This window comes from Kogia breviceps, chromosome 6 (genome assembly GCF_026419965.1).
Source record: "Kogia breviceps isolate mKogBre1 chromosome 6, mKogBre1 haplotype 1, whole genome shotgun sequence".
Lineage (NCBI taxonomy): Eukaryota > Metazoa > Chordata > Mammalia > Artiodactyla > Physeteridae > Kogia > Kogia breviceps.
The window spans coordinates 12376456-12403021 of NC_081315.1; the positions used below are offsets into that span (position 1 = coordinate 12376456).

At 35.0% G+C, this 26566-nt stretch overlaps 1 protein-coding gene across 3 annotated transcripts in view; it reads left to right on the plus strand.

Annotated features, from left to right (window-relative positions):
- GRID2 (glutamate ionotropic receptor delta type subunit 2) overlaps positions 1–26566 on the plus strand; it is a 1382159-nt gene that overhangs the window by 707244 nt on the left and 648349 nt on the right. For all 3 annotated transcript variants that reach the window (XM_067035515.1, XM_067035516.1, XM_059066448.2), the window contains exons 3-4: positions 10239–10523; positions 26156–26361. In XM_067035515.1, the coding sequence (XP_066891616.1) occupies positions 10239–10523; positions 26156–26361 (491 nt within the window). The remainder of the gene's footprint in view (positions 1–10238; positions 10524–26155; positions 26362–26566) is intronic.

Consider the following 26566-nt stretch of genomic DNA (forward strand, 5'->3'; position numbering starts at 1 on the left):
CTTGAGGGAAAAAAAGGAGCTGGAGGAATCAGACTCCCTGACTACAGACTATACCACAAAGCTACAGTAATGAAGACAATATGGTACTGGCACAAAAGCAAAATATAGATCAATGGAACCGGGTAGAAAGCCCAGAGATAAACCCACTCACCTATGGTCAACTAATCTATGACAAAGGAGACAAGGATATACAATGGAGAAATGACAGTCTCTTCAATAAGCAGTGCTGGGAAAACTGGACAGCTACAGGTAAAAGAATGAAATTAGAACACTCCCTAACACCATACACAAAAATAAATTCAAAATGGATTAGAGACCTAAATGTAAGACCAGACACTATAAAACTCTTTGAGGAAAACATAGGAAAAACACTCTTTGACATAAATCACAGCAAGATCTTTTTTGATCCACCTCCTTGAGTAATGGAAATAAAACCAAAAATAAACAAATGGGACCTAATGAAACTTGAAAGCTTTTGCACAGTAAAGGAAACCATAAACAAGAGGAAAAGACAACACTCATAATGGGAGAAAATATTTGCAAATGAATCAACAGACAAAAGATTAATCTCCAAAGTATATAAACAGCTCATGCAGCTCAATATTACAAAAGCAAACAACCCAATCCAAAAATGGGCAGAAGATCTAAATAGACATTTCTCCAAAGAAGACATATAGAAGGCCAAGAAGCACATGAAAAGCTGCTCAACATCACTAATTATTAGTGAAATGCAAATCAGAACTACAATGAGGTATCACCTCACACCAGTTAGAATGGGCCTCATCAGAAAAGCTACAAACAACAAATGCTGGAGAGGATGTGGAGAAAAGGAACCATCTTGCACTGTTGGTGGGAATGTAAATTGATACAGACACTATGGAGAACAGTATATACGGAGGTTCCTTAAAAAACTAAAAATAGGGCTTCCCTGGTGGTGCAGTGGTTGAGAGTCTGCCTCCCTATACAGGGGACATGGGTTCGTGCCCCAGTCCAGGAAGATCCCACATGCCATGGAGCGGCTGGGCCCGTGAGCCATGGCTGCTGAGCCTGTGCGTCCAGAGCCTGCACTCCTCAACGGGAGAGGCCACATCAGTGAGAGGCCCACGTACTGCAAAAAAAAAAAGAAAAAAAAAAGAAAACTAAAAATAGCATTGCCATATGACTCAGCAATCCCACTACTGGGCATATACCCAGCAAAAACCATAATTCAAAAAGACACATGCACCGCAATGTTCACTGCAGCACTATTTACAATAGCCAGGTCATGGAAGCAACCTAAATGACCATCAGCAGATGAATCAATAATGAAGTGGTACATATATACCATGGAATATTACTCAGCCATAAAAAGGAACGAAACTGGGTGATTTGTAGAGAAGTGGATGAATCTAGAGACTGTCATACAGAGTGAAGTAAGTCAGAAAGATAAAAACAAATATCATATATTAACGCATATATGTGGAATCTAGAAAAATGGTACAGATGAAGCGGTTTGCAGGGCAGAAATTGAGACACAGACGTAAAGAACAAACATATGGACACCAAGGGGGAAAAGTTGCGTGGGGGTGGTGGTATTATGAATTGGGAGACTGGGATTGACACATATACACTAATATGTATAAAATGGATAACTATAAGAACCTGCTGTATAAATAAATAAATAAATAAAATTCAAAAATTTCAAAAAAAAAAAAGAAACACTTGAGAACCTTGTAAAAAAAATAATAATTATCTAGCCAGACTGATCAGGAACAAAAGAGAGATGATACAAATTACAATATCACGAGTGAGAAAGGCAGCATCACTGATTCTGTAGATATTGAAAGAATTGCATGATAATATTATGAACACATTTATGCCAATAAATTTGACCACTTAGATGAAAAGGGCAAATTCTTTGAAAGACACAGACTACCAAGGCTCACTCAAAAGGAAATAAATAAGCTGAACATCCCCATATCTGTTTTAAAAATAGATTTTTCAGTTTAAAAACTTTCTCAAAAACAAAACTCCACTTCCAGAAGGTTTTACTCTTGAGTTCTACCAAACATTAAAGAAGAAATAACACTAATTAAACACAGATTCTTCCAGAAAACTAAACAGGTGTTACTACATTCCAACTCATTTACTGAGGCCAACATTATCCTTGCAAAGCTGGTTTAACATTCAGAAATCAGTCAATGTACTTATCCATATTAAGAGACTAAGGAAAAAAATGTAATTATCTCAATGGATGCAGAAAAAGCTTTTAACAGAATATAACATCCATTGCTGATAAAAACTCTCAGCAAGCTAGTAATAAAAGGGAACTTCCTCAGCTTCAGAGAGATCATGGTCAAAAATATCTTACAGGTTACATCAAATGTTTTTCTCCTAAGATCATGAACAAGGAAAAAGTGGCTGTTCTTACCACATATATTCAACATTGTACTGGTACTAGCCAGTGCAATAGGCATAAAAAGGAAATAAAAGGTACACAGATTAGAAATGAAGAAGTACAAATGCCTGTATTTGAAGATTACATGACTATCTGAATCTACAAAAAAAGGAAACTAAAACTAATAAGCGATATGTATATGTATAACTGATTCACTTTGTTGTAAAGGAGAAACTAACACACTATTGTAAAACAGTTATACTCAAAGATGTTAAAAAAATTAAAAAAAAAACTAATAAGTGAGTTTAATAAGATTCTGTAATGCAAAATCAGTATGCAGCAATCTGATGTATTTCTATACTCTAGCCATGAAAAATTAAATTAAAATTTAAAAGTTTATTTTTCTGTCTAGGTAATAAGTATTTTTATTGAAGTACAGTTTCATTTACAATAGAATATAAATATAAAAAATACCTAGCAACAAATATGTCAAAGGAAAGGAAGACCTATTTACTGAATACTACAAAATATTGCTTATAAAAAATTTGACTGAATTAAATGAAGATATATACCATGGTAATAAATCAGAAGACTCAGTATTGTTAATATGTCAAAAAAATTATTTGTATGGGCTCCTAGACTGCTGGAAAAATAATAGAAATCATAGTATAAATAGCATGGCCATAGGAGAATGTGTGGAATGGCAGGCAGATGTGATGGCGAAGAACAGGAGATAGAGGTAAACATGAAACTGTAGGCTGGGGCCAGATCTTGAAGGGCTTTGTACACCACGCCAAGAGCTTAAGCTTTTCTTGAAGAAGTTGGAAGTCACTGGCTGTTTTATCTGTGTTTAACTTTTAATTTTCAAGTAGTTTTAGATTTATAGAAAAATTGCAAAAATAGTGCAAAGAGTTCTTTTGTATTTCTCACCCCCTTCCCCTGATATTAATGTCTTACCTAGCCATAGTACAATTATCAAGAACAGGCAGTTAACACTAATACAATATTACTGAGTGAGCTACAGACCTTACTCAACATTCATCAATTTCCTTCATAACTTTTTTCTGTTCGAGAATTTTATTCAGGATCCCATATTGCATTTAGTTGTCATTTCTCCTTAGTTCCTCCAGTCTGTAATAGCCCCTCAGTCTTTTATTGATGGCCTTTAAGACACGGAAATGACTGAGTGAGATCTTAAAAAAATAGATAATACTTGTTTACAATGTGGATGATTGGAGAAAGGTTAAGCTGAAGGCTATGAAATCACACCAGCTTGGAGACAGTTTTAGTAATTGGGTTAGTGGTGATATAGATTGGACTGAATACATAGTTCATCATATTTTTTACCAAGATCTTCTTATTCTTATATTTAATTTGCTGGAGTATATTAATATTCTGTCACTTGTCTTGAAAGAATCAGTTCTAAATCCAGGACGTGCCATATTATAAAAGAATAATAATTTTAATAACAAGAATGTCTGTAAAATGATGGAAAAAGTTTCGAAGACAGGCATATAGTGTAATATGGATTATTATTCTTGTCACAATTGTGTTTAATCCTCACTCTTTGTTAGCTGGGATTATGCAGACAAAGATCAAATTTTACCTGTATCAACTAAATGTAACATTCAGCGCACATGTAGTTTCTTAAAGTCCTATAGCTATCTTTCTGGGAGTCCTAACTTCCGTCAGCTGGTGATCAGTCATAGGGTGAAGATGTTGTTTCAGATAAATGTATCATTTTATAAGTCCACAGGCTGTGGGAAGAAGGCCTTTCTACACGTGATATTAAGCAAGATATTCCCCAAAGTCAAAGATTGACCAATTTGATTGTATAATCATCTTAAATCTTCTAAACTGTACATAAATTTAAAATAAAGGAAGAGTAAAGAGAGATATTTTAACATATAAATAACAGATAAAGGGCTGATACTGAAAATATGTGACGCTTTCCTTCAAATTAATGACAAAAAGACAAACCCGTTCAAAGGTCACATTTGTGGCCTATCCTTCCATCCTCATCTTATGCTACTCTCCATCGTGGTCTCTGTACTCTAGCTACCTGCTGCTTCTTTCTGCCTCTTAGGTAATACATGGTCTTTCTACCACAGCATCTTTCTGTGGTAGAAGGCATCTACCACATTATATTTCTTCTAGTTGGAAATATCTTCTTCACCCCTTTTCATCAAGGTAACTCCTTTTCACTACTTATTCTTCATATTTCCAACTCATAGTCTAGGAAAAATGCTTTTGAGCTATTATAGACTAATGACTCCTTTTGACCTAACCGCTACTTACCACATCATTATACATTCATGTGAACATCTTATGTCTCTCCCATTATACACTTACCTGTTTTTGACCCTTTCATCCTGAGTACCTGACACTTGCCTGGTATAGTGTATACATTTGACATATGCAATGTATAGATGTATATGTACATAAATATGTGTGTTCATTGCATAATTACCAAAGTAACATTAAAAGGAGAGGGGACTAATCTGAATTTTTATAAAATAGGAGGCTATGGAAATACATAATTGAAAGGTTGTAAAGTACATATTAATATCATAAAATCCAGGTTCCAGCCTTGTCTCCACTACTTACTGAAAACGTAAGAATAAGACTCAATTTAGTGTTCAATAAATGAGAATAGGAATTTATTCAATATAATCATGTCGATAAAAATGGTAAAATGAATATAAAAACATTTTGTAAGTTCCAAACATATATACATAGATAAAGTAATATTTAGTCAATATTTTTTTTATCATTTTTATCACATCATTGTTGGCAATACCACTCTAGGGCTTGACTGGAATTATACTTAATATTTCATTGTTGCTTCTCAGTAGATTTTCTCATCCTTGGCCAAATATTTTATATATAATCTACATATTTGGAGCTGCAAGTATAGAGGTAATGCCTTAATCCCAAATCCATTTTTCTTTCTCAAGATTGCTTTGCTGTTTGGAGTCTTGTGTCTCCATACAAATTTTAAGATTTTTGGTTCCAGTTCTGTGAAGAATGCCATTGGTAATTTGATAGGGTTTGCATTGAATCTGTAGATTGCCTTGGGTAGTACAGTCATTTTCACAATATTGATCCTTCCAATCCAAGAACATGGTATATCTCTCCATGTGTTTGTGTCATCTTTGATTTCTTTCATCAGTATCTTATAGTTTTCTGCATACAGGTGTTTTGCTTCCTTAGGTAGGTTTATTCCTAGGTATTTTATTCTTTTTGTTGAAATGTGTAAATATTATATGTTATGTCTGAGTCAGAGAAACATGAAAGAATGAAATCTTCTTAGTTTATCATTGTAAATAGAAAGAAGATAAGGGTCACTTTTTGAGATACTTTTATTCTTATTAACTCTGTGTATCCTCTTTTCCTATACCTCATCCCCACTCACAAACTAAGAAAATTAGAAAAATAGGGAAGTTCTGCTCTCCAGTTATGGTTATATTGTCAACAATATTATTGGGAAAAAGTAAAGGAAAGTCAACGAATATTAGATGTTCTGCTCTCCAGTTATGGTTATATTGTCAACAATATTATTGGGAAAAAGTAAAGGAAAGTCAACGAATATTAGATGTTCTGCAACAGTCACCTCAAAGAGCACTGCAGTTACAATCCACCAGACTTATGTGTTCCAGAAAGGGTTACACATCAGAACTACTCAGGTAACATATCCTAATGCAAATACATGACTACCAGTAGAACCTCTAGGAGTGAAGTCAGTCATCTGTGTTAAATCTCTACTTTGAATTCTGTTGCAAGGGAGATTTTGGAAACAATATAATAAGTAGATTGGGAGCTCTTTGAGGATAGAACCTGCCACATATATTATCTAGTCTCCAAAGAAGTTCCTGGCCCATTGTTGAAAGCTGATAATTAAGTGTTGAAGAATAAGTCTATGAATTGAATGTGCAAAAGTCCTGGTGTGACTTAAAATCATTAGAAGATGTTATATCAGGACAAATTGCTCAATATAAATAAATCAGAAGAAATATCACAGGGGATAAGTGTATTCAAGAAAGATGGTGCTATCCAAAATTATTTACTGAGTTCTCATTGAATATTGAATAACATATCAGTTTCAAAACCCTTAATAGATTTTATTTTAATCTTATTTTACTTAATAAAAAAATAAAACTGATTAGCTTCAGAAATGAAAAAGTAGTGTACATGAACATCATTTAACTTAAATTTATGTATTTAGACAGAGAACTTCATTTCCATAATTGCCAAATGACCAAAAAGGGTGAAAGTGTTGCTAATTGCAGTTGCTATTAGAAAGAAAGAAAGAAGAAAGAAAAAAAGAAAGCAAAAAAAAAGAAGAACAGAAAGAAGGAAAATAAGAAAGAAAGAAGGAAGGGAGAGAGGGAGGGAGAGAAGGAAGGAGGGAAGGAGGAAAGAAAAGAAAAAAAGGTATGCTTTCAGCAATTAATGCAGGCTACAAACATCTTTGATAGTGTTACAGTTTCAGACAGCTGGAGTCACAAAATCAGCAAGCTGTTCAATATCCTCTATGTGTTCGGAGGTATGTGAGTACATGCATGCATAATTTAAGTAAATCACAGGGCTTGAAGTAATCAGTGGGAAAGCAGCATGCCATTGAGAAATCCTTGACTTGGATTCTTATAATAAGACAGTGGTGGATACACACATAAACATGCTGATATTTCAAATTCAGTTTTCACCCTGTATGTAATGAATTAACGTGTGCATTGTAACTAAAACTCTAAATATTGCAGTCCTCCAACAGTCAAGACATGGAATTCTTATAGTAGAAGATAGACTGCTTCACTAAGCTTTGCTTCTGTTCTTGGTATAGCCCTTTATTTTCTCAAATCTGTCTTCTGCTGTCATGAGTCTCTCTTTTTATACTAACTTTTATATAGGGCCCTAGGAAGGGTCAATACCAGAGGAAATCAATTTGTTATCTTCTCTGCTTCAACCAACATTTTATATTGGTAAAATGGACAAAATGGGCATTATATATAGCTCTGACAGGTTGCCTTGCAGACCTATTCTTAATGTGTCCAACTGTCAACAAGTACCAATCGGTTTTAGATGTGTGAGCTCTTTTTTTTTTTCTATATATATTGGACTACTGCTTTTTACAAACATGAGGATAGGCTATCTCCATTGAGGTTTCCCCGATGGACAATTCTATCTTTTCTTTGCCGTGTAAAAATTTAAGTTTGTAAATATCCCTTGCTTACTATGGTGAAAAGGCTATTGAACAATGAGTTAGAGACTCGCGTCTTCTTCTTCTTCTTTTTTTTTTTTTTGTTTTGGAAGCGTGGTGTGTGTGTGTTCTTAACAACTGTAAACCATTGAAGGTTGGGGGCATTTTAAGAGGGATGCATGTCTGTGACTTGCAGGCTACTACTCTCCCAGTCTCTTCCTATGAGAAATCTAACACGATGATTTTGCTACTCTTTGAGTCTCCAGATCCTTCTCCAAACAGTGTTCTAGGATGTGAACATACTGACAGTCACGGTTGGCATTGCAGTTAAAGCTGATTTTCCATTCTGGACTACATGACCTCAAAATTACCTTTCAGATCTAATATTATATGGTTTTCTGATTGCAAATTTGATGATTGTTACTTTGATTTTATAGGGAAAATTCAGTTATTCTTGCTAGTATGTGTAGCAGGATAGATAATACCAAATAGCAAATAATCTTAAAATAACACATTTTGCTTATATAATTGTTTTTAGTATTTGCTTAATTTGTGTTCTCACTAACAGGTTAATAGAAGTAACATAGTTGATAGGAGGGAATCACAAATTATATACTAAAGCAAATTTGTCTGTTAAAGAATGATTAATATATGACTCTTCAGAGTTTATCTTTCTAAATCTGAAGATTAAAATAGATAATTTTCATGTATTGTTATATGTGACAGAATATAATACTGAAACTGATTTTTTCATATCAAACCTCTCTATTTATAACTTTATAACTTTTGTGGTAAATTTATATAAAATATTACATTCATTTGATCACTTTAAATTATTGTGATCTAAAGATTGAGTTCAGCTGTGTATACCTTAAGGCACTTTTCTTATTTTGATGTTAAATGCTAAATGAGCCAACTTTTTGAGCAAAATCTTTTTTAAAAAGTGAATTTCTACTTGCTTATATAAAAAAGCAATAGTCTTTTTTACCTCTGTAGTGAAACAAACTTTTGACCAGTGTTTTTGCATAAATTCATTGAAAGTATAACTACAAATCTGTATTGCTTCCTATAAATGTTGAATTCATGAACATGAATAGGTTCTATGTGTGATTTTTACTGAAACTTCACCTGCAATCTGTTATGGTCTAAGAAGCATTGATCCCTGATGCTATCTTTCACAATTATTTGAAATCATATTACCTCACTCATGCTTGAAAATTATGTCTCTAGTAATTATTATTTTGTATGTGTTGGTTGGCTTAACATTAATCGTAATAAATTTATTTGATATTTATATGTGTGTCACTAGTATAGTACTTCTAAACTTTCATTTTGTCAGCTTTCATTAACTGGCCAATTTATTACATGGAGGTACTTACCGTCTAACTTTCAATTTTTTCAAGAATTAAGTACAATGTATAATAAAGTTTGAATCCTGAAAATATTATATTTAGAATGCATCAACTCTAGAATGAATACTGGAACAATTATGTTGTCTTATCTTCTCAAATGGAATTAATTTTGCCTTGATTGTTTCTAAATTTACTTTTGATTATATTTCTAAACTCTTGACTTCAAAGATTGGCATTCTGAGATATCACTTCTACACTCTTTTTTTCTATATATGCGGTGTCTTTATGTTTACTTATAATTTATATTTTTTCTAGTTTTAAATAGGTTTTGAAGTAAGAGTATATGCATACACAGAGTAGTTAAAATGAAATTAAAACAGAGATCGTAAACCGTATAGTAGAAATTAGAAATTGTTCAGTTGGAAAACAGAATGAGATAGTTTCTGAAATGTACACCATGAGTTTTCCCTTTTGATTTCACCATGAGTTTTCTTTTTTCTTTAAGATTTTTTTTTTTCTGATGTGGACCATTTTAAAAGTCTTTATACTGAATTTGTTACAATATTGCTTCTGTTTTATGTTTTGGTTTTTGGTTGCGAGGCATGTGGGATCTTAACTCCCCGACCAGGGTTTGAACCCACACCCCCTGCACTGGAAGGCGAAGTCTTAGCCACTGGACTGCCAGAGAAGTCCCATGAGTTTTCTGATAAACAAGGGAAAGAACAAAAACATTTTCATTTCTCCTGTTTAATAGGAGAGACAAGAGTCATCAAAGTTTTAGATACCAGAATGGCTCTGTTTTCTGTGGCTAGAAATTCCTTCCTCAGACTCTTCATCTCCCCCTTCTTTTATTTACCAGTTTGCATATTATCTCTTTTCTTAAAACTTTGTATTATATACTCAGTAAAGAATTACCTTTTCCCTGAATTATACATTGAAAATTATAAAAGTATAGCTATCACTCTAATTGGATGCCTATCACTCGAGAGACAAGTAACAGACACTGAATTCTCTCTCATCCACACAATAATCCTGAAAGATTCGTGCTATTTTACCCTCTTTACAGGTGATGAAACTGAGACCAAACGAAGCTGAGAAATTTGCACGAGGTCAAATAGCTAATTAGGATAGAATTCTTGATGTCGATTCCAACAGCACTTTGTAATGGGAGGATCTCCTCATGTGGAACGTTCCTTTAAAAGAAATGTTTCCATAGTTGTAGAATAGCTGTGTAAGCTTTATTCACTGTTCCTCAAAGAGAGAAAATATATGAAACCTATTGACATGTGAATATCACTGTGCTTTCTTGCAGCCTGCGAACTCATGAATCAAGGCATCTTGGCCCTGGTCAGCTCCATTGGCTGCCCATCAGCTGGGTCCCTCCAGTCTTTGGCAGATGCCATGCACATCCCCCACCTCTTCATTCAGCGCTCAACAGCTGGGACCCCAAGGAGTGGCTGTGGAGTCACCCGGAGCAGCAGGAATGACGACTACACTCTCTCTGTTAGGCCGCCTGTCTACTTAAATGACGTTATCCTGAGAGTGGTCACAGAATATGCCTGGCAAAAGTTAATTATATTCTATGATAGTGAATATGGTGAGTGTTTGTTGCTGGTATGGATTTTGTAAGCTGTTATTTGCATGACAGGTAACTTCGTTAAAATCTTGAAAAATTTAAGGAGCTTACTTATTATTATTTGTCGTTTTCATGTCCCGTCACGTTCTTCTTACAAATCTAGCGGCAGCAACAGAAAACTTTGTTAACACCTCAAGTTCAATCTTTTGTGCATATCTCAATCTTTCAAATAATGGGAAGTCATAAAAACAATACTGTCTTTCTCCTCTCAAAAAGATTTATATCTCTATTTAATAAGACAAGATCATTTTAGACAGGTTCTGGAACACTTACAAATTTGCCCATTTCTATTTTTTGGTTCAAAAAAAAATCTGAAGTGTCTTGCTTATACCCTCGTGTAGACTTTAGTATCTACTTAGTACCTAACTCTTTGAAGGTCACTGAAATTATATCACTTTTTAAAAATCCTGGCATATTGTCTACAAAATGAAATCTCACACAAATACTGAGTAGTATAAAAATACTTATTTAACTTTCTAAAGTAAAACACAAAGCGTTTTACCTAAATTTGCCATACTTTGAGAAGACACTTTCTCTCAATATTTTTACTTGAGTTACATTAAGAAAACTAAGCAAAAATAATATTATTTTTGTATAAGTATTTTTTCCTGAATTAATCTACCTGCTTTCTAGCTGACTGATCCCAGAGATTTTCAAATATAGTTTCTCTTTTTTTAGTCATTAGGAAGAGAGGAAATGGAGTAGAGATTTATATGTTCAAATGAGAGGAAATAAACAAGATTCTGATAAAGAACATATATTTTGAAACATGTTTCCTTAGAGATTTGCCTTAAGAAGGAGCCTTAGAGAAAAATTTCTATTCGGTATGGATGGGCCTCGTTTTTACATTTTTATTTTAAAAAGTTCAGAAGATTTACACTCTACAGTGCAACTTACTTTTCTTGCAAATAAATAACTATTTAAAAATGAGTTCTCTTGTCCTAATCTAGTCAGCATTTTGAACTATATTAGAGAACAGTTACACGAGAGTGGGCCAGAAAGTGGCATCAATAGAACCGAGCACAAACAGGTTGGCATAAATCTGGGAAGCAGCAAATAAGAGCTCCTGTGGACTCCCAGGGAGGGAGAGCAAGTGGCAGTTACTTTAGCCCTAAATATGCAAAGGTCACATGGGGTTTTGGAGGCTGAGTTCCATTCAACTTGATGGGTAGGCTGCAGACAAAAGTCTGTGGCACTCTCTAAAAGCACAGTCCTTTGTCCGCAGGACGGAAATCCTTATTTTGTTGCTTAATTCATATTACTTAGGGGTCACAGAACAAAGACCAAGAGACTGAAATGAATAAAATAAACAAAAAGGAAATAAAAATAATTGGCTCATCAGTAAAAGTAAAGATGGAACACAAATCTGATAGTCACTGATAGGATTGTTTAGTGAATGTAGTAAACTCTAGCTCTGGAATCAACATACTGAGTATGCCTTTGCCAATTTTTTCTAGTCAGATTATCTATGGTTTTTATAACCATAAATGGTATTCTTATGACTTCTGCTCAACATAATTTGAAATACTGAATTTTTAAACACTAAATCTTTCTTTAAATGGAGAAAACACTTTTTAGTTAGTCCTATCAAGATAGTCTTGTAAAATAAAGCACAGAAAGTAACTTTTGATGAAGATGTTTTAACAACATTAAAATGAGAACTTTACTCTTCGATTATAAATGTCCATGAGGAAAGAAAATTCCTTGTTAGCTTGTTTCCAAGTCCTACATGGATTACAGTTAGGAAATTCTTGTAAGAGAAGAAATTTTAATTACTGATGAAGTAAATGTTTTTTAATGTACAGTAAATTCATAGTCACACACTCATTTACATACATTTGAAATTCCTCATTCTCTTTTCTTTGTTTTCCTTTGAGTAAATAAGATGCTATAATCACAGTGTTTGTATCCTCTGCTAGAAGCAGTGTTTGTTTTAGGAATAATGAAAAATATTTTCCTTTACTCTGATGATAAACTTGACTTTAATTTATTATTTAATTTAATAATTCATGAAAAAGTACCCTGCTTGTACTTTTAAAATTATTTCCAGTAATACTCTTGTTCAATGAAAGAAAGTTTTCCTTTGATACTTACAATAAATCTTGCTAGTAAAGAACTGGGCTAGAGTCCAAAATAAACATCAAGCTATCCAAATACCTTGTGCCTTGAAGAGGGCTACATGTATTTACATATCCATTCATCAATGTCCTCATTTTAAGTTCAAACATCGGAATTATACTTGACTTTTATCTTGGTTCTCAGGAATTACTTTCATTAAGGAATGGATTAAGCATCATCCATGGATGGAACCAGGCAGCCTGCTGGAGCCAAATGTTATTGAAGATGTATTTTGCTTAGAAAAATATACTTAAAGAAAAAGATTAGGCTTCTTATCCAGTTTATTAGAGAAACACTTAATTCCAAAGCAGTTAATTATAATTAAGGGCACAGTGTAAAAGTCTACTTTAAATTCCTTAACAAAGAACATTCAAGTCTTTGATTCTAAGTAAATGGATAGAAAGGGAAAAAAAAAAGAAACTTTATTTGAATGGATTGATTCAAGGCATTTTTTAAAAGGCTTGAAAAGAGGAAGCGTTGAACTTTTAAAAATATGTCATTCAGGAAACGTTCATAGCTCACTTGCTTAGTGCAAATACAAAACATGAGATTAAAAGTTTTACAGAATGTAGGCTTTACTTCTAAGAAGCTTACAATTAACAAAAGAGAAATATTTATATTAGACTCTCTTAATAGAGAAAATAGTGTGTTGTGTCATGAATGATGCAAACTGAGTGCTAGTGTTGTGCAATGAAGAAAGTGTTTAATTTAGGCAGCAGTGATCAAAGAAGGCTTCACGGGTGGACTTTGATCTTGATTATTGCCTCTCAGAATCCTACCTAACTTCCAGTGTGTGCGAGACGGCCGTTCCAACAGACGGTGTGAGCAAGTCTTGCAGCAATAAAAATATTCTAAAAATAGTATCTCTGAGCATTTTTATTCAAGCAGTAGAATATTTTACATTGCATCACTGAATTTTTTCAACAGCTATGTGAGGTAGATAATATTTACAATTTTACAAATGGGAAAACAGAAACAATTGATGGGTAACTGGTTCACAAAACTTAGCTAAGAAGCATCAAAACTGAGATTTAAAGTCTGACCAGAGCCTATCTATACTCCTAACCATGTATAATGAGTATAAAGAGGCTGCAGTGAGCTATCACCCAAGAATATAGCAAGGGATAATCTTACAGAGAACATGTATTGTATCCAAGCTCTGTTCTAAATGTTTTACGTGTGTCATCTCATTTAATCCTCACAGCAGCTCTGTAAGGTAGATGATGGTGATGATGCTGGTGGTGGCCATGATGATACCACAAATGAAAAAAGCTAAAGCAGTAAGAGGTCAGGTGACTCAAAAGTAAGTCCAAGAAGCCTGAATTCAAACACTAATCCCTGCTCTCAACAGCTGGACTATTTTGATACAATAGAAACAAGCATAAGAGTAATTTCTGACACTGAAAATTTTTTAAAAGTTTACAAATGACATGTATAGAATCATTTTTATTAAAGAGCGATAATGTCTGACTTTAAGCCTGCAGATCTTCAACATGTTAACATCATTCAAAGAAAAATACTGTATGTCAATTCGGATGGTTTGGTTATCGTTGGAAACGTCGAAACGGGGCAGTCACTGGCTCAAAGCAGGCTGACCCCTCAGCAGAAATAGCTTGACTATGCAATATATGTTCTCCCTTTTAAATTGAGAGAGCAATACTTCCAATTGAAAAACTATATTCCCTAGTATTGCTTACAGCTGGGGGTTGTAGTATGATACTCTCAAGAACTGTGAAGGGTCTGAGATTTTACCCTACTTGCAAGCTGGAGAGTTAGACTGCCTCAATTTCATAGATGCTGGCAGAAAACACTACGCTCCTGAATGAGAGAGAGAGATCTTTAATACTCAGAGCGCAGCAAGCAGCGTGAGCCTTGTATTAATTAAAATTTTCTGCTCATAAAAGACACCATTAAGAAAATAAATAGGCAAACTACAACCTGGGGAATAAATTCCAATACATATATCTGAAAAACTTATGTAAATACATAGGCTATATAAACAGCTCAGAGAATTAAACAAAACTCCAGCAAAGCAACAAGACACCAATAAAAGTACACAGTTGAAAGTACGCAAAAAGTTTGTGCAGACAGTTCATATAAGAAGATATATCAATGGCCAATAAACTCAAGAAGAAGTGCTGAACATAGTCCACAGGTGTATGCAAATTAAAACTAGATACTGGGGAGTTCCCTGGCGGCCTAGTTGTTCGGATTTCAGGCTTTCGCTGCCATGGCCTGGCTTCAATCCCTGGTCAGGAAACTGAGATCCTGCAAGCGGAGTGGTGTGGCAAAAACAAAACAAAAACAAGCAATGAGGTGTTCATCGGTACCCACTAGACTGGCGAAAGTCCAATACTACGCGTAGGCCAGAATGTGGCAAACTGAAACTCTCCTACTTTATGGCTGGATGTGAAAATGTAAAACCGCTACGGAAAGCTCTTGGGCAGTTCGTTAGAAATTTACGTATGCATCTACCACATGACTTACTCATTTCACTCCCAGGTATTTGTCAAGACAAATGAGAATGTATATCCTCACAAAATCTTATGTAAGAATGCTAGTATTGGCGTCATTCATTATTTCCAAAACTGGAAACAACACAAATGCCCATCATTTTGAAAATGGTTCAAGGAATTGCGGCATGTCACCACAATGGAATACTATTAAGCAATAAGAAGAAATGAACCACTGAAATATTCAACAACAAAATTTTGAGTGAAATAAGCCTGAAAGAAAAGAAGTACATGCTGTATTATTCCTTTTATATCAGTCCAGTAACATACAAAACTAATCTTGGTGATCCAAATCAGAGAGTGGTTGCATCTCTGGACCAGGAGTGAACTGTCTGGAAAAGGACACGAGAAACTTCTGTGGTAACAGAAACGTTCAGTGTCTCATTTTGAGTGGTAGTTATAGTGGAACACAATAAATGTTCTTTAAACTACACATGTAAGGTCTCTTTATTTTATTGTAGGTAAAGTATATCTCAATAAAAATTTAGAAGACAGAACAACCTATTAGATATCTGAAAAGTAAAAAGAAGTAAAGAGAAAGGAAAAAATCAATTTGCCTATCAGAATTGTAAACTAAATATCATAATTGAATCATGATCACTTAATGATCATTGAGTCATAGACAAAAGGTTAGAATTGAGTGTAGCGGACACCTAGAACCCAAATTTGGTAGTAGATCAGAATTACTAGAAGAGCTTTTTAATCATCATCATACCTCAGCTCCATCGTAGACCCCTGGAATCAGAATTTTTGCAAGGTAGGCCCTAGCAACATACATATTTTAACACCCCCTGGTGTTTCTGATAAGGCCAGCTTTGTTCCTAGATAAGGCATTTGGAAACAAGAGATTTCAGCAGGTATCTCCTTCAACATCTTTCATTGGTAGCATTGTTTCCCCTGACAGAATCCTCCAAGCAAGACAGAACTCACTGTACTCTGAAGGAGCCTGTCTCATATAAGGATACTGGACATTTCTAATTGGCAGAAAGCTCTTCTCTATATGAAACTTAAAATATATTGGACAAAATGATCCATTTCTAGAATAATATAAAATAAGTAATGCTTTTGCTTGTAACTATTTATCAATAAGTAAAGAAATGATTACATCCCATGAACTCAGTCTTCTACTGCCTAAGAATTTACCATTTTCAACCTGATAATGTATGCTTCTTAGATAATCCACCTTTCTAAATGCCTTTATCCCTATCTATTTTACTTTTTCAATATTTCTGTACACAATCTGACACATTTATTGGTTACACAGTATGTCTTATGCTATCTTATTGCCTTAGAGAGGTGAGACCTTTACCTCTTTTTAGCAAAACAAAAACCACTTGTATCTTATAGTGTTTTCTCATAATTTATGCCTTTTAAAAATTTTATGTTAAATCCTTATCATTATTACTCATTATATTGCCCTACCCTTCCAGTTTCGCATCGTCCTCAATTTGCTTAGCCTGCTGTTTATGCTTTCAACCAAGTCTCTGAGAGGAAGTTTGGTCAAGTAGGTGGAATACCATATCCAGGAAGGCTCATTAGAAACAGCTGATAGTAGCCCAGGCAGGCTCACTATCAGAGAGGTCTGGGCAAGGAATTAGTTGTATGTAACAGCCAGCAACTAGATTCCAGAATCAAGGAGTCTTGGAACTGACAATATACAGAAGCCAGAAAGTTATAGAAGTGGGTGAACTTTAAAATGGAATAAAAACATATAGATTGCTTTAACGGGAGATTTCTAGTCTGAGAATATTGAAAGAAAAGTTGAATTTCAGGGATGGGTGGGCTGAATAGAACTGATTTACAAGAGTGACATAAGCAGTAAAGTTGATGTGCATTTCATCTAAAGAGCTATTTGTGTTATTTAATTTCCTTTGCCTAAACAAATATTGGTTCCACAGCTTAATATTGGAATGAACCTATTTGTAGATTTATTCTATGGGTCCAGTTATGGAGCCTGGAGGGGTAATGTGATGATAGGAATCTAAGCAGCTTGTAACAGTAATGACATAGAGACATGAACTAATTGAAAGTCGTCAAATAGACCCTCTTACCATAGCCTCATCTCTACTTCAGTTCATGTATTTGCTTCATTCTCAAGCTAGACAGATGGCATTGGTGACTTCAAGCACATTCTTACAGGTTATTACAAGTAGAAAAAGGCCCTTTCCCTTCTTTGTCCATACATCAATATCATACATATGGCTATTTATCCACATATAAAATCTTAGGCTCTCTTTGGGTCCTGTGCTTATTCTGGAACCAAATAATTTGTTCGGGGGCATGGTGGGCTCTCAGTCACCAGCCTGAGTTCCATGATGACCCTCTGGGTGAAGTGTAGGTATACGTGGACACGTGCTTTCCCTGTCAGCTCGAAACAAACTTTGCTTATAAGAAAAAAAAAATGGATTAGATTATCTTAATCTTATTAATTTTTAAAATGTAATATTATTAAATTATGATTTAGATGTTTAAAATTATAAATATTTGTCTTTATAATTCACCATTTAAAACTGCTTTTAAAATATACTCTTCGTTAGTTCAATGTGTTTGTTTTTGTTTGCTTTGGTCAATTTAGACTTATTTTATGTTCTTAGCTTTTCTGACATTTTTCTTAAGATTTCACAGTAGTCTTTTCTATTTTACAATAAGACTTTTGGCCATATGTAAATATCAACTATAATTTGTTAAACTAGGTATTTCTGAAAATCAGAGACCTAAACATACATAACAGGTTTTGATAGAATATCTTAGCATGGAAAAGACTAAATGAAAATATATTTCTCTTTATATACAGAAATATTTACTTTTTGACATCCGTATGCATGAAAACAAAGAAAGAAGTTCAAATTTAAGGATTAACGCGTGGATTATATACGGACTCCATTGCATTCTGCCAGCACTGATTTAATGATGCCAAATTAAGAGTCAGTACATAGTTGAGTGACCTGAGGTACTTACGCACTACCCTTCAGTACATCACCCTTTCCTTACAATTAAATTGTCATATGGTAGAACTCTTTGAAATGAACGCTGGATGGACATCAGCATGAATGCATTCCTAGGAATCACAGTATTTATTCCCTGCAGACTTGATGTAGGTTTAATAAAATGGACACATTCCTCTTAATTTATTGCAAATGTTTATAATTACCCTGAGGATGTTTTCAAATGTCTGATGACTATAATATTATAATATTATTAACTGTCTCTCTAGACAGTCTTAAAGAGATTTATTACTCATTTGGCTACTTTCCAGCTTTCAGTTCTCTCATTCACTTTAATGTACATCAGGAAGCATACAATTAATCCCAGCATCTTATTGAACTATTTTGTTTTCATTAGTATACATTATGTCAGTAGGTAAAAATGATATATTCTACTATTTTGGATTTGTTCATCAGTAAAATGTTCTAAAAATATTGATTAGCGTTACTGTAAAAATGACTTTCATGATGTAACATTACGATCTAATGTTAAAACCACAAGTTCTTATCAAATAGAAAATCTCAGTGGATCCCTATTGCTGGACTGTGTCACCTTAAAATCTCATACAGCACGGTATTGTCATTATTTTCTAAATACATCACAAATGACAAGGAAATAATTAATGACTCAAATCCCTTTAGAAGTAAGGGTTCTTCTGCACAAAAATTTTTAAATCACTCCATGGTTAAAAGCCTTTTTTCCCCTGAGGAAACAAGGCAATTGTAGATTATGCTTTGCCTTTCATATGTTGGGAAAGTCCATTCAACTTAATGATGTATCTCATGCGTCCAGAAGTGTGATGTATTTCTTTTTATCTAAAAATAATTCACAAGATTCTAAATATTAATTTAAAGCTTAGCATTCTGTCATAATTTCAGAAACACCAAGATTGACTGAATGAAGTACTGAGGTCTCCTGCTAAGTGAGGTTTTCAATGCATTAAGTGATCAAAAATGATTAAATGTGCCTAATCTACTCAAATGAGGGAGAGAGACGAGTAGAGGGAAAAAAATAATCAGACCTACAAAGCCTCAGTGACAAATCTTTTTTCCTACCAAATTCAACATTTCAAAAGTGTCATTGGAATACAATGACCAGACTGAGAATTACTGTTTGATGTATTCCAGAGAATGCCACTGAATTTAAGTTGCAATGACAGTTTGGAAAATGAGTAGTATTGTAAGATTCTTCTATCTGTAATAGGGTCTATGTCATCACCAGGTGTGTAGATCACAAGCTCATGGAGGGCAGGGATTGTTTTGCTCCTGTAGGCACATAGTAAACAGAAACAGGATTCCAAAAGAGACCTATTTAGATGCTGACTACTGATTTAGGATGAACAGTAAAATATCACATGTCTGGTTTGGGGGTCTGTTTAGAAATGGTAAACAGATCCTAATATCGCCTAGGATTTTTCTACCTTAATCTATTTACATTATAAGCCATTTTCAGTAGAGATATTAAATTTAGTCTTACATTAGTGATCATAATAAAGTCATTATCCTACACAATTTAATAAAACGAAGCATTGTGTTTCAATCAGCCATTACCTCTTGAGGAGCAGTTGCAGGAAGTTGGTCTAACTAGGTAACACAAATCAGATATCACAAAAATTGATGGTTGCTAGAATATCAATTTATAAAGGTAGTACCTAGATCAACTTTTAGTCCTTATTGTGATTTTTGTTTGTTTGTTTTCCATTTTTCCATAGAAAAAGAGAGCAGAAGAAAATTAAGAACAAGTGGGACATTTGACTGGGTTAATAAAGTCTTGATAATGAAAATGCACATTGCATAGAAATTTGCAGTTTACAAACTGCTTTAATATTTCACACCCCTTATTTCCTTTTATTAGAATAACCCAGTAATTAGGTGATATAATTTTCTTTTTGCATTGATAAAGTGTGATTAGCTGTTACTTTTCCTAAGCTTCCATTCCTTTGTTACATTTCTTTCATTGGCATTAATCACATTAAAACAATTACTTGTTTAAATTGTTATTCCCTCCACTAAACTGGATGTACTTCAAGAACAGGAACTGTACCTTCACCTTCATTACCAAACTACCAGATGTTTATCAAAAGACTATGTTTTAGTCAATGCCCTTTCTCTTGTGAGTGACAGAAGCTCATTTCATACTAGGTAAGCAAAAAAAAGAAAAAATGTTTTTTCGATTGACTCATGTAGTTGGGAAGTCTAAGAAATAGCTGCCTTGCCTTTGTTTCACTTCACTCGTCGGCTGCATTCTCAGCTTCTCACTAGACACACTGTCTCTCTCAATTCCAAAACTGCATCATTACAACTTGTGACACAAAAGAATGACCATTTCTTTTTCATTATCCATATATCAAATGTCAATCTTTGTTTGAATCCTGTGACTATCTGTGAACTAATTACTTCCGCCAAAGATATGGAGAGCTCACATTTCACTGTCCTGGGACACATGACCATCCAGTAATGAATATAGAAGGTTGTGCACGTGTAGAACACAGAGATGGGTCCAGGTGTGTTTCTTAAAGGAAAATTGAGGTTTTGTTATTTGAATAAAGGAGAAAAAATACTGGGAAGGTAAAAACGACAGACATCACTTATGAAATTGATTCTGAGTTCACATGGCTATGTAGGTAGCAAAGTAAGGATCCAAACCTGGTTTTCTGACATCAAGTGTAGTATGTTTTCCCCTAGATAAAAAGTTGTTTTAAAAAAGAAAGATGCCCCCAATAATAAAAATAAAATAATTTTAAAAATTAAAAAAATAAAGATGAGATATTGACTAGAAATGACTTTTATAAGACTTTTCATGTCAAATTACCCTGAAAATCAAAACAACCACCTTTGACGCCATAAACGTAAGGAAAATTTCCAGTGCATTCTGTCTTGTGCCACCCAAATTCCCTCAGCTGAAGAGAGCCATGGACCAAAGTCTATGCAGGATTATATAACCCCTCCTTCCACCGGCCCTAACTTGGGACAGTGCTTCCAGAGCTCTGGGCAGTCCTCTGTTGAGGTTTGCAGCACAGCTCCCTCTCCGCGGACCCTTGTCCCCTCCCCTTGTTGCACAAGTGTTATTTCTTAGAGTAGTTCCCTAATAAACTTCCGATTCTCCAGTTTCTATCTTAGACTCCACTTCCCTGGGAGCCCAATCTTCCACAGTTTACGATATTTTTCTTGGGCCTGAAAGACAACTAGAGTTAGTCTAAATAATAGCTGAAAGTACTTAAAGGTTATCAAGGAAGGTATTTATAAGTTTCTTAATATTTTGATTTTAAATGTTTCTCTATTTAAATAAGACGTAATACACACTGTTAGTTAACACGTTGAGTATCTATACTCTACCTTCTTATACAGAATGGTTAGAAAAACAACCATTACGGGCAGTGACTACACTAGTTCAGGTTTTCCAATAACGCCCTTTAAGGGAAGCAAACAGATTAGACCATAATCTAGGCAGTGTGCATAATCTAGGGGTGTGTACATTTACTGGGGAGAAAAGGGGTCCATAATCTTCATGGTTTTCTCAGAGGAGACTGTGACAGAAGGAAAGTTAAGAAATTGGAGCCTTGGTTCCCAAACTCATCTCTTCAAAAGTATTAGGTGCTAAAATCTCTGGGTTTTATCAGGAGAATTTCTGATTCCATGGGAATGGGGTGAGGCTAAGAAATCTTCCTTTTGGACAAGTTCTCCAAATGATTCTAAAATAAAATTCAGTACACAATAATTTGAAAAATGCCAGCCTAAGGACTAAACTCTACTTCTCTATTAGTTTTCTATTGCTGGTATAATAAGTGATCACAAATTTAGAGGCTTAAACAATACAAATTATCACTTTACAATTCTGTAAATCAGAAGTCTGACATGGGGATTGCAGTGGGCTACAGTCAAGAAGTAAGCAAGGCTGTGTTCCTTTCTGCAGGTTCTTGGGGAGAACCCATTTTCTTGCCTTTTCTAGAAAGGCAACCACATTTCTTCAGTCAAAGTCTCCTTCTTTCGTCCACAAAGCCAGCAATAGTCATCTCTGAAGTTTCCCAAAAGGCTCAGCCCATTCTTCAGTAGTCAGCTCTCCCTTCGACTCTCCTCTTCTGCCTCCCTCTTTTAAGTTTAAGGATGCTGTGATTACACTAGTCCCGCCAAAGTAATAGATGTCTCCCTGTCTCAAGGTCAAGCGATCCACAACCTTAATGGCGTCTGGAGCATTAATTCCTCTTTCCTTTGTAACCCTAACCTATTCGTAGACTCCAGGGATTAGGACTTGGGCATTTTCGGGAGGTCATATTCTGCTACCACAAGTTCCTTTACAGAGCCCAGGGGAAAAAAGACTTCTGTTTTTTGTCCTAATCTTGTGTTTAATAACTTAGTTAATGAGTTAACTTGCTGTTATTATAATTATCTGGTCAGTAGAATTAATAATCACTGGCAACAACTGAAACTACTATTTAACTTTCTGTTACCAATGAGTAACATCTAGTAACACCCACAGGCCTGGAAGCTTTATGATGTTAGGTATCACCTCTTATCTTTTTAGTTTCTGTCACCTGTAGCATTTTACTCATTTTTTCCAACTAACAGTTAAGCAGATACTGTAGCTGAATAATTGTGATAGTTGATCATACTCATGAACTTACAAAGCCAAAGATCCACTCTCTCTTTTAATGACTTTTCCACAGTGCAGCTAATAGCATGATTCAGATCCTTTTCACATCAAACTTACAACTGCTGTATATCATGAGTGTTTGGTGTTATTCACAAATAAGCAAAACTTATTGTTTATTTAACTGCTGTATTCCAAGAGTCTAAAACATTATGCTTGCTATTTTTGGTAACTGTCCATCAGTAAATTTTAGGCAATTCTGTCCTACTGGTGGGGGGAGGAGCGGGTGGACCCTTAACAAGCAATTGTGCATTATTATTAACAATAAAAGCACCTACCATGTGTTAGACTCTACAGTGGATTTCCCATGCAGACGCACACACCATCACCCTCACTGATTAATCTTTCAAGACATCTATAAGATAAATATTTCTTCATTTGTAGATCAGAAAAATTTTGCAAAACTTTGTAATCACTTATCTAGGTGGTGATAATCGGAACTGCAGACTAAGGAAGCAAACATAATGATAGTGATCTGTTATCACATCACTTTCCTGGCCAAGTAACAATACATATAGTACTTAATTTCTGGTCAGATATAAAAGCTAAAAAAGGCCATGCTGTTTTAAGTGAAGGGAAAATCAGTTACAAGCTCAATTTGAATGATCGCATAGCCCATCACCTACTTAGTCAGATCCGCTGCTTAGAACTTTCAAGAGATTAAAACTGTATTTAGGATAAAATTGAAACCTCTTTCTGTGTCTCACCAGGATCCACATGACCTGAAGTTTCTCCGCACAGCTTCACCTAACTCTGCCCTCCCCCTGGCTAGCTGCACTACAGCCACACAGAAATCCTTTAGGTACTTCAAACACAAGCTCTTCACTACCTCGGGGCATCTTCCCGAGCTGTTGTCCTCTCATCCTGTCCCCTTGCCTGGCAATGTCTTGTCATCCTTTAGATCACACTTTAAATGCCAGTTTTCCAGAGGAAACCTCCTTGGGTATTCCAACTAACGCACCCTGTTATTCTCGAGGAGCACACCCTTGTTTCCTTTCCGGCACTTAGTGTGAATTGTACTGTTACTTTGTTTACCTGTTTATTCCCTGTCTCAACGTGGGGAAGGGGGTTCACTGTTGAATTCTGAGCACATAGCATGGGTGACAGGCAATGATTTCAATAATTTTCAATGATTTGATTCAACAATTTTTTTGGGAAACAGTTTCTTTTTTTTCTCAAAGTTAAGAGTGTAAGTAATTTGGAGTCTTACGCTCTGGTCACACTGTGTTTTCTGAACATCTCTATTTCAATTGATTTTTGTTTTTTTCTGTCGTATTTAGCTGCGCTTTTAAGTGATTCATACTAAAGAAACAACAGCTTACAATTCACAATCAAGGATCCGCTGTGACACATATTTGAAAGACATTCTGGTTCTGGGGTAGGGTCCAGGCGTCTGCATTTTTCATAAGATTTCCAAGCTGTTCTGATTCACAGCAAAGCTTGAGAAGGCCTGCTTGAGTGCGAACGTAGTCCTGTTATATGTCTACCTGTGTCTGCTAAATTTCATCAGATCTAAACCTTTGTTTAATCCACGTTTGAATACCGTACATCCTTAGGAACTTTCTGACCTGGATATTTAATGAGTACATAATACCTTTATTATTCCAGCTCTTTTATCTCTTGCTCTGCTCTAGATGAGTCTTGGTGCTTTTAAGCTACTGTGATGCTGACATCCTGGGTTTATAATTTAATTAGGAATAAGGAATGTAAGGTAGAATTTATACAGTTATTCTGAAGAGTCTGAGAGTCATCAGATAACTAGACCTATAGTGTTCACAGTAATTGTTTTAAAATAAAACAGATCATAAGAAGAAAGCAAATTTTAAAATTATTAGTATTCATTTATAAACTTGCAAATATAAACTTTGGTTATGAGCAGATGTTAGTTTCTAAATCTGTGGCTGTTTCTTACTCTATTGGCTTATATATTGCTTTTAATTGCTAATATATTTAAAAACACATGACCTTGTTATTGTCCTTGAGAGGTAAGTGTTACATGCCTGCCGTCTTGCACATTAAGGAATTTTGAGATATAGTCCATTCATAATAAGCAACCTACAATTTCATTCACTCATTTTTCACTAGTTTTTTCCCTTTTAACATTTTATGTCATGAGCATATACAGAAAAATAAACAGTACTTTATAGTCAAAGCAATCTGCTATATTAAGATTGTGCTGTGCCGGGTACATCTTCCAATCATATTTATCAATGTTTAGATCCCTTCTTCTATAAACAGCCAATGTGGCACTAGAAAAACTATTTGTAACATTTCAGGCACTTATTGTTACTTAAATATACATCAAAATACAAGTTTATAAACACTTCATTTAGACTGTATTTTACCCTCCTTATTTAGATGTGAAATGGACACAATTTTTTATTTGATAATCTTTCAGAAATTTTTTTATTTTGGAATGGGTGTGTGAATATTTTGTTAAAATCTATGTTTTACACGCAAAGTACATTCCCATACTCCTGGAAAAAAAAACCAACCTCTACCAAGTTGGCCAGATTTGAGCTATGGAGGTAGTACTCATAAAACAGGCAAAAATGTAGCTGTTATATTTGTGGTCTAAGTGACCTGAGACCCTTTGAAAATAACCTCTCAAAACCATCTTTCAATTAAGATTGAAAATGTCAAGTTTAGTGATATCGTTGCCTATTTTAAGAAATGGTAGGGCTTCCCTGGTGGCACAGTGGTTGAGAATCCGCCTGTGGATGCAGGGGACGCAGGTTCGTGCCCCGGTCCGGGAAGATCCCACATGCCGCGGAGCGGCTGGGCCCGTGAGCCGTGGCCGCTGAGCCTGCGCATCCGGAGCCTGTGCTCCGCAACGGGAGAGGCCGCGACAGTGAGAGGCCCGCGTACCGGAAAAAAAAAAAAAAAAGAAAAATAAATGGTAGTAATCTTGATTCAGATTCACCAGCCATTAATGACATTCATGTTTTGCCTGAGGTTAATATCACTCTTTAATACTGAGGAAAAATAAGGAATGTACTTTCTTATCTCACATTTGCTTTAGGGAAGTGAGGATCTCCCCCATCACTTCCCTCTACTCTGTTCTAACATCTTCCAGAGGTGAGATAATTTAGAATGCTAAGTGGAGAAAAATTAATTTAAAAAATAACAATCCCTACATTTTTCACGTATACACCTTAAATCGTCTTTTCTCAACCTTAAACGTATTTGAGAGTTTCATCAGCTCCTCAATTAGAAGTTTAAACAGCCTACAATGTAGAACAATAATAAACTATTATGATGTAAGTGAAATAGCTTTTCTCTCCCTTCTGTGCTGTAATTCACATTTTGATGGGCTTTTGATGTTCCTAGATATCCGTGGAATACAGGAGTTTTTGGACAAAGTGTCTCAGCAGGGGATGGACGTTGCACTTCAGAAGGTAGAAAACAACATCAATAAAATGATCACCACTCTCTTTGACACCATGAGAATAGAGGAATTGAATCGCTATCGAGACACTCTTAGGCGAGCCATCCTTGTTATGAATCCTGCCACAGCCAAATCCTTCATTACTGAGGTAAGTAAAAACGGTCATGCGCTGGGAAGAAGGTGTAAAAATTAAATATTTTGGAATAGACTCCACAGAGGAGATGAAAATTAAGAGCAGCGTGAGGGAATTAACTACACGACTCTCATTAGCACTAATTGAGGTAGCACAGTGAATTCCTTGCTCATCACATTTACCCCGTACTGTCCAGTTAATTGTTAAGAATGCTTTGTAT